The sequence below is a fragment of the Lichenostomus cassidix genome, unplaced genomic scaffold (assembly GCF_008360975.1).
Source record: "Lichenostomus cassidix isolate B80296 unplaced genomic scaffold, HeHo_3.0 HiC_scaffold_789, whole genome shotgun sequence".
NCBI lineage: Eukaryota > Metazoa > Chordata > Aves > Passeriformes > Meliphagidae > Lichenostomus > Lichenostomus cassidix.
Genome location: NW_028147479.1, coordinates 62,010 through 71,023, shown reverse-complemented (window position 1 = coordinate 71,023; position 9,014 = coordinate 62,010). Strand labels below are relative to the sequence as shown.

At 57.1% G+C, this 9,014-nt stretch overlaps 2 protein-coding genes across 4 annotated transcripts in view; one reads left to right on the top strand and one right to left on the bottom strand.

Annotated features, from left to right (window-relative positions):
• LOC146422285 (uncharacterized) overlaps window positions 1-1,140 on the top strand; it is a 73,882-nt gene extending 72,742 nt beyond the window's left edge. Inside the window, exon 5 of the mRNA XM_085046665.1 lies at window positions 890-1,140. Coding sequence (XP_084902791.1) covers window positions 890-1,140 — 251 coding nt within the window. The remainder of the gene's footprint in view (window positions 1-889) is intronic.
• A 1,664-nt stretch (window positions 1,141-2,804) lies between these two features.
• The window catches only part of LOC146422284 (rho GTPase-activating protein 23-like), a 31,097-nt gene continuing 24,887 nt past the window's right edge, over window positions 2,805-9,014 (bottom strand). For 2 of the 3 annotated variants that reach the window (XM_085046663.1, XM_085046662.1), the window contains 2 exons: window positions 5,778-5,809; window positions 2,805-5,679 (listed from right to left, as the gene is read on the bottom strand). In XM_085046663.1, coding sequence (XP_084902789.1) covers window positions 4,690-5,679; window positions 5,778-5,809 — 1,022 coding nt within the window. In that variant the 3' untranslated portion in view covers window positions 2,805-4,689. The remainder of the gene's footprint in view (window positions 5,680-5,777; window positions 5,810-9,014) is intronic. The other variant, XR_014848204.1, reaches the window with a different exon arrangement.

Below are 9,014 nucleotides of genomic sequence, written 5' to 3'. Positions count from 1 at the left end.
GTGACAATTGTCACCTCTGTGGGGACATCCAAATGGGGCGGTGACAATTGTCACCTCCTGTGGGGACATCGGTGGAAATGTCATTGGGGTGACAATTGTCATCCTCTGTGGGGACATCCAAAACAATGTCATGGGGGTGACAATTGCCACCCCTGTGGGGATATCGGTGGAAGTGTCATTGGGGTGACAATTGTCACCTCTATGGGGTCACCCAAATGGGGACACCCACAGAAATGTATGGGGGTGACAAGTGCCACCCCTGTGGGGATATCGGTGGAAGTGTCATGGGGGTGACAATTGCCACCTCTATGGGGTCACCCAAATGGGGAGGTGACAATTGTCACCTCCTGTGGGGACATCGATGAAAATGTCATGGGGGTGACAATTGCCATCCTCAATGGGGACATCCAAAACAACGACAAGCGGGGTGACAAGTGCCACCTCTGTGGGGACATCCACAAAAATGTCATTGCGAAGTGACAATTGCCACCCCCTTTGGGGACATCCACAGAAATGCCATGGTGGGGGGGCTGTCCTTAGTGCCACCTCAGTGTCCCCATCTCAATGTCCCCATCTCAATGTCCCCATCTCGATGTCACCATCCTGGTGTCCCCATCCCAGTGTCCCCATCTGTTTCAGTGTCCCCATCCTGGTGTCCCCATCCCAATGTCCCCATCTCGGTGTCCCCCAACAATGTCCCCATCTCGATGTCCCCATCTCAGTGTCCCCATCTCAATGTCCCCATCTCGTTGTCACTATCTTGGTGTCCCCATCTCGGTGTCCCCACCTGGTGGGACAGAGCTGTCACAAATTTTGGGATGTGTCCATCCTGGTGCCCCCACCCCGCCACTTTGTCCCCACCTGTGCAGAGCCGGGGGGTGACACTGAGGTGACATCACCGAACCAGGTGGTGACATCACCAAACCAGGTGGTGACATCGCCAAACCAGGAGGTGACATCACCAAACCGGGCGGTGACATCGCCAAACCAAGTGGTGACATCGCCAAACCAAGCGGTGACATCGCCAAACCAGGAGGTGACATCACCAAACCGGGCGGTGACATCGCCAAACCAGGCGGTGACATTGCCAAACCGAGCGGTGACATTGCCAAATCAGGAGGTGACATCACCAAACCATGAGGTGACATCGCCAAACCAGGAGGGGTGGAGTGGGGCATCTGGGCTCAAGGGGCGGGTGAAATTGCAAACCAGTGATGTCATATATTCAAACGTCATTTGGGTGGTGACATCCCAAATCAGGCGGTGACTCTTAACCAGGAGGTTACATCACTATATCGGGCTGGCATCAACAAACCAGTGAGGTGTTTTTTTGGGTGTTTTACGATCACCAAACAAAGTGACATGCAAACAAGGCGGTGACATAACGCAAATGGAGTGACATCTACCGACCAAGGTGGTGTACATCATAAACCGGCGTTGACATCCTAAAATAAGGTGAAAGCATCATCATAATAGGATAAGCGAACTGGGGTGCTGCGGGTCGGGGGTTGCATTGAGATGTCTAAACCTCATTTTCCATTGGTCCGTGAGATTTATGTTGTTGTGTCTGTCTTAATTGCATCGTGCAAATCACGCTGAAAAGTGGATAGTAAATATTTTAAAAATTTTAAGTAAATACCGACTCGGTTCTGCTCAGAACCGAGCGAAAAAAGAGCGGAAAAAATGACCAAAAAATGACCAAAAAATGACAAAAAAATGACAAAAAAATGGCAAAAAAATGGCAAAAAAAAGAGGAAAAAGTGTAAAAAAAAATTGCTAAAAAAAGGCGAAATCCAAACCTGCATGTGTCGGAGCTGCATGCGCTCCCCGCTTTACTCGTCTGGATGTTGTTTCGAAAAGAAAATAAAATTTAAAAAGTTTAAAAAAAAAGGCTGCGACTCTGAAAAGGACAAAAAAATAAAAAGTGACAAGAAGAAGAAGGAAAAAAATGGAAAAAAAAAGGGAAAAAATGGAAAAAAAAGGGAAAAAATGGAAAAAAATGGAAAAAATTCCGGATTTCTGATTCTCTTTAAAAAGCTGTTTTGGGGTTTCTACGCCGTCGTTTGTCTCTCTTTTTCTCTCTCTCTTTCTCTTCTCTCTCTTCTTCCGCATGAATTTTTTCTCGTGGATTGTTTTAAAAAAGGAAAAAAAAATAATAATAAAAAAAGAAAAAACGGCAAAAAAAAAAATTTTAAAAAAAAGTCGAAAACGGAGGGGAAAAAATAAGAAAAAATAAAAATAAAAATAAAAATAAAAATAAAAATAAAAATAAAAAGGCTTCGAGCTGGGGGATGGCGGGGAGGGGGAGGGGACATGCCACCACCCCCCACACCCAGTGCCACCCCAGTGCCACCTCAGTGTCCCCCTTGTCACCGTGGATGCCATGGGTAGTTGTGTGTGACCGTTGTAATTGAAGATCCCGTGAACAAAAGGGTTGCTTTTTAATTTTTTTCCTTTATTTTCATTTATTTTTTTCTGTTGGTTTCCCTTTATAAGTTTTTCTTTTCTATCAGAGTGTCCGGCTTTAATAAAATCACTTTTTTTTTTTCTCTCTGCCTCTTTTTTTCTCTCTTTCCGGCATTTTTTTCCCACTTTTTTTTCCCTCCTCTGAATTAGGAATTTTTATCTCGTTGTGACCCGGATGAGACATTCCCAATTTTGTCATTTCTTCCCCCAAAATTCATTAAAAAAATTAGAATAAATCCTTTTAGGGATAAATCCTTCCAGGAATAAAAAATCCCCACACTGACAAATTTGGGATCCCAGCACAGATTTCCCCCCAAAAAAATTAATTAACACCAACAAAACCTCGAATAACCAGTTTATTTCCAATATATAGACCAGGACTGGAGGTTGGGGGCAAAGCTGGGATTTTTTTGGGTCTGTTTGGAGGATTTTTTGGGTCTGTTTTGGGGTTTTTTTTGCGGTTTTGGGGTCGGGAATGGGGTGGGAGGGACCGAGGGGACATGCAGGAGGGTTGAAAAAGTCACCACTGGTCCAGCACGTCCCCCTGCTCGGGGTTGGCCTTTCCTCTGAGCAAAACTTCTTAAAAAAATCCTTATAAATCCTTTGGGATATGTTACAGGGGTGGAGATGATATTTACAGGGGGGAAAAAAACGAAAAAAAACCCCAAAAAAATCGAAAAAGTCGAAGAAAAAAACAAAAAAAACCCCAAAAAACCAAAAGATTTTACAGCAAATATTTGCATAACGTTATGAGAACGACACGGAGAGACGGGGACGGGGGGTGACACGAGGCCACCGAGATGGTGGTGGCACTTGTGTCCCCTGCCTGGCCAGGCTGGAGGTCCCCGAGTCCCCTTCCTAAAGTGCTTCTGGCCTGGGGGACAGGAAGGGGACAGAGATGGGAGGGGACATGGGGACATTCCGGGTTGTGGCACATCGCCCAGGGGGGTAAAGGATGGCAGTGTCCCCCCCTTCAGTGACAATCCCCTGGCCCCTGGGGACATCCCAAGAGCCACCCTGGCTCACCAGAGCCCCCTAAGGTCAGGGTGACAGCGCTGAGGTCCCCAAGGTCCCCAGGGCAGGGGTCTCTGACATTGAGGTCCCCAGAGTCCCCAGGGCCCCCCAGGACACAGAAGGTCCCTGACACTGAGGTCCCCAAAGTCCCCAAGGTCCCTAGGGCAGGGGTATCTGACGCCGAGGTCCCCAAGGTCCCCAAGGTCTCCAAGGTCCCCAAGGTCCCTTAGTGCAGGGGTTTCTCACACTGATGTCCCCAAGATCCCCAGCGTCCCCAACGCAGGGGTCTCTGACTCCAAGGTCCCCAAGGTCCTCAAGGTCCCCAGGGTCCCTAGGGCAGGGGTCTCTCACACTGATGTCCCCAAGGTCCCCAAGGTCCCTTAGTGCAGGGGTCTCTCACACTGATGTCCCCAAGGTCCCTCAGTGCAGGAGTCTCTGACACCAAAGTCCCCAGGGTCCCCCAGCACACAGAAGGTCCCCGAGGTCCCCAAGGTCCCTCACTGCAGGGGTTTCTCGCATTGATGTCCCCAAGATCCCCAGGGTCCCTAGGGCAGGGGTCTCTGACACCAAGGTCCCCAAAGTCCCCCAGCATACAAGAAGATCCCTGGCACGGAGGTCCCCGAAGTCCCCAGGGTCCCTAGGGCAGGGGTCTCTCACACTGATGTCCCCAAGATCCCCAAGGTCCCCAATGCAGGGGTCTCTGACACCAAGGTCCCCAAGATCCCCAGGGCAGGGGTCTGTCACATTGATGTCCCCAAGATCCCCAGGGTCTCCCAACGCAGGGGTCACTAACACTGAGGTCCCCAAGGTCCCCAGGGCAGGGATCCCTGGCCCCAAGGTCCCCAAGGCAGGAGTCTCTGACACCGAGGCCCCCGAGGTCCCCAGGCCAGGCGTCTCTCACACCGAGGTCCCCAAGGTCCCCAACCCGAGGGACATCCCCAGCCGGAGCAGCCGCAGCGCCCAGGGAAGTGCCCGCACTTCACCCCGCCGCGGCTGGGGACAGCAGGGCCACCCCTGCCCGGCGACAGTCCCCGCGAGCCCCTCCTGGCCCTGCCTGGGGGCTGGGGGACAGTGCCGCGACACCACCCTCGGGACGAGGTGGCTTTGTCCCCGAGGGGCCACCGAGCCCTGTTAAATACAGCAGCCTGTCGGGAGCACAATTAAATACAGGGACAAGGGACATCTTTAAATTAAACACCGCCGGGGGGGTCAGAGACACTGCGGGAAGCGCAGCGGGGCCGGGGGACTGCCCGGGGGACTCTCGGTGGCAGTGACAATGCTGGCAGTGCCAGCAGGAGCCGGAGCTGGCACCGCCGGCCGGGCTTTGGTGGACTCCAGGCTGCTGAGCCCCGAGTCCTTGTCGCGACAGGACGCCGCTGTCCCCTCGAGGCCGCGCGGCTCCTTCCACTCGTTGAAGTTGAGGTCCTTGAGGCCACCGGGCACCACGACGGTGTGTCGCCGCCAGCTGCTCTTCTTGCGGCGCGTCTCGGGGGAGTGCGGCCGGCGCAGTCGGACCGCCGTGTCGTCGGCGGAGCCCCGCAGGTGCTGCCGGAGCTGTTCCCGCAGCGAGGGTCGCCCGGCTGTCACCCAGCTCCGCTCGTCCCCTCCGGCCACCGCCGGCACGTCCCCAACCTGCCGCGGCCGCCCCAGCTTCCTGCGGGCCAGCGTGTCGCACTGGATCAGGCGGTGCGAGTTGAAGGAAGGGCGGCCCGGCGGGGTTTTGTCCTCGTCGCCGGTGTCACCAGCCTGTCGCGGCCGGGCTCCCTCGCGGCTCTCGGTGTCCGTCTCCATGTGGCTGAGCTCGCTGCGCTCGTCGTCCGCCTCCTCGCCGCGGCTGCCGGCCACCGAGTGCACCTCGGAGCACAGGCTGCGGTCCATGGTGGACAGCGTGGAGTAGCCGGACACGATGGAGCGAGCGTCCGGAGCCGGCTCGGGATCCGCCGGGCATTCCCGCTCCGTGCCGGGAGCCGCGGGCTCGCTGCCGCTGCCGCTGCCTCGGGGGGCTTTGCCGGCTGCCCCCGCGGGACCCTCCTGCTCCTGCTGCCGGCCCGGGCTGTCCCTGCGCTCCGCGTCGTCGTCGGTGCTGCTGCCAACGCCTTCGGCCTCTCTCCTCTTCTTCCTCTTGCGGGCGGCGGCCGAGACGAAGGGGATGGTGAGGAGCTCCCGGTGCGGCGGCGCTTTGCGCGACGGCCATGTGCCCTGGGGACGAGGGGACAGCGCGGTCAGGGGTGGCGGGGACAGGGAGAGCGCGTCGCCGTGTCCCCACCCTGCCAGCCCCAAGCGGGGACATCGCTCACCTTCGGTTTGGCGGAGCCGCTGCGGGTCGAGCCTGGAAAGCAGAGGGGAGAGGGAGGTTAGAGGGGTCAGGGGGTGGGGGGTGATGGGGAGGGGTCGGGGGTCGAGCTGGGGATGTCGCTCCGGTCCCCCAAGGCAGGATGGGGACATGCCGGGGATGTCACACCCGCTGGCCCCTGGCAGGAGGGGCTCCGGTGGTCCCTGGCATTGCTCGCCCACTGCAGGGTGGGGAGTGGGGACAAAGGGGACACACACAGGCACACACAGCCAGGACCCCCGCGGCGCGACCCCAACCCTCCCGCGGCCTCGGGGCGCAGAGGGGACAAGGACAGGGCGCTGCCACCGCCGTGTCACCCGGACGGGAGCGCGGGGAGGGAGGTGGCTCCGTGCCACGCCCGGCCCCGGAGCGGGGTGTGGGACAGGGACAGACCGGGGGGTTATGGGGTCAGAGGGGACACAGGGGGACAGGCAGCCCTGGCCCTGCTGCCACCAGGACGAGGACAGGACACAAACCCCTCTCCCGCCCCGCATGCCCGGGACGGGGTTAGCAGCTGCCGACAACGAGAGAGGGGGAGGCAGAAAGGGGGCGCTGACCCTCCCCGGGGGGCTTTGGAGACCCTCACACCCCAAAATCTGAGTGTCACAGCACACCAGCATCCATCCCTGCAGGGAGATGCCACCACAGGCACCAGGGTGGGACAATCAGGTGAAAGGATTTGGGGGTTTCCACATCCCCGGTGACGCTGGGGACCCTGGGGACAGCGCCAGGCAGGACAGTGTCCCCTCCCCTCCCGCGGTGTCCCTCTGCTCCCCCTCTCTCGGTCACCCCGCGGGGTTAGTGCGTGAGCAATGCACCCGGGATCAGACTGTACCCGCTCTAGCTCTCGAGGAGGTCCGCTGGAGGAGGAAGAGGAGGAGGAGGAGGAAGAGGACAGCACAGAGAAGTTCAAGGAAAGAACGGAAGAAATCAGTCCAACGTCAAAAGCTCCCGGTCTCCAGGTTTGGGTCCCGCGGGGTGGGCGCGGGGTGGGCGCCCTGAGGGACCGGGAGTGGCCACCGGAGAGAAGGGGGACAGGACAGGGTGGCCACGGGGCTGTCGGGCATCCCCAGGGGGTTATTCCCGTTTTTCGGAGAGGAAGGTGGTGGGATGTCCCGTCCAGGTGGCCGTGGGCCACAGAGGTGGGCAGGAGGGGACAGAGTGTGGGGAAGATGTCATGGACACTGCCCCTCAATGTCACGGACAATGTCACAGGCACTGCCTCTCGAGGTCATGGACACTGCCCCTCGATGTCAGGGACAATGTCACGGACAGTGTCACGGGCTCTGTCCCTCGATGTCATGGAAAATGTCATGGACACTGCCCCTCGATGTCAGGGACACTGCCTCTCCATGTCATGGAATATGTCACAGACAATGTCACGGACACTGCCCCTCGATGTCAGGGACTCTGCCCCTCCATGTCATGGACAATGTCACGGACACTGCCCCTCGAGGTCATGGACAATGTCACGGACACTGCCCCTCCATGTCACGGACACTGCCCCTCAATGTCAGGGACATTGCCCCTCAGTGTCACGGGCAATGTCACGAACACTGGCCCTCGAGGTCATGGACACCGGCCCCAGAAGTCAGGGACATTGCCCCTCGATGTCATGGACGATGTCATGGACAATGTCATGGACAATGTCATGGACAATGTCACGGACGATGTCACGGATAATGTCACGGGCTCTGCCCCTCGGTGTCACAGACAATGTCACGAACACTGGCCCTCGAGGTCATGGACACTGTCCCTTGATATCAGGGACATTGCCCCCCCATGTCATGGACACTGCCCCTCCATGTCACGGACAATGTCATGGACACTGCCCCTCGATGTCACAGGAAATATCATGGACACTGTCCCTCAATGTCAGGGACACTGCTCCTCGGTGTCGTGGACAATGTCACGGACAATGTCACGGACACTGCCCCTCCATGTCATGGACAATGTCATGGACACTGCCCCTCCATGTCATGGACAATGTCACGGACACTGCCCCTCCATGTCACGGACGCTGCCCCTCGATGTCAGGGACATTGCTCCCCGATGTCACAGACAATGTCAGGGACACTGCCCCTCGATGTCATGGACAATGTCATGGACAATGTCATGGACAATGTCATGGACAATGTCATGGGCTCTGCCCCTCGATGTCAGGGACATTGCCCCTCAATGTCACGGACACTGCCCCTCAGTGTCAGGGACAATTCTCCTCGATGTCACGGACAATGTCAGGGACACTGCCCCTCCATGTCACGGACAATGTCACGGACGCTGTCCCTTGAGGTCACGGACACTGCCCCTCCATGTCATGGACAATGTCACGGACAATGTCATGGGCTCTGCCCCTCAATGTCACAGACAATGTCATGGACATTGCCCCTCGATGTCATGGACAATGTCACGGACACTGCCCCTCGATGTCATGGATATTGCCCCTCAATGTCATGGACACTGCCCCTCGATGTCATGGGCAATGTCACGGACACTGCCCCTCAATGTCATGGACACTGCCCCTCGATGTCATGGACACTGCCCCTCGATGTCAGGGACAATGTCACGGACACTGCCCCTCGATGTCATGGATATTGCCCCTCAATGTCATGGACACTGCCCCTCGATGTCATGGGCAATGTCACGGACACTGCCCCTCAATGTCATGGACACTGCCCCTCGATGTCATGGACACTGCCCCTCGATGTCAGGGACAATGTCACGGACACTGCCCCTCGATGTCATGGACACTGCCCCTCGATGTCATGGACACTGCCCCTCGATGTCAGGGACAATGTCACGGACACTGCCCCTCAATGTCATGGACACTGCCCCTCGATGTCATGGACACTGCCCCTCGATGTCAGGGACAATGTCACGGACACTGCCCCTCAATGTCATGGACACTGCCCCTCGATGTCATGGACACTGCCCCTCGATGTCAGGGACAATGTCACGGACACTGCCCCTCGATGTCATGGATATTGCCCCTCAATGTCATGGACACTGCCCCTCGATGTCATGGACACTGCCCCTCGATGTCAGGGACAATGTCACGGACACTGCCCCTCAGTGTCATGGACACTGCCCCTCGATGTCAGGGACACTGCCCCTCGATGTCATGGGCAATGTCATGGACAATGTCATGGACACTGCCCCTCGAGGTCACGAACACTGCCCCTCGAGATCACGGGCTCTGCCC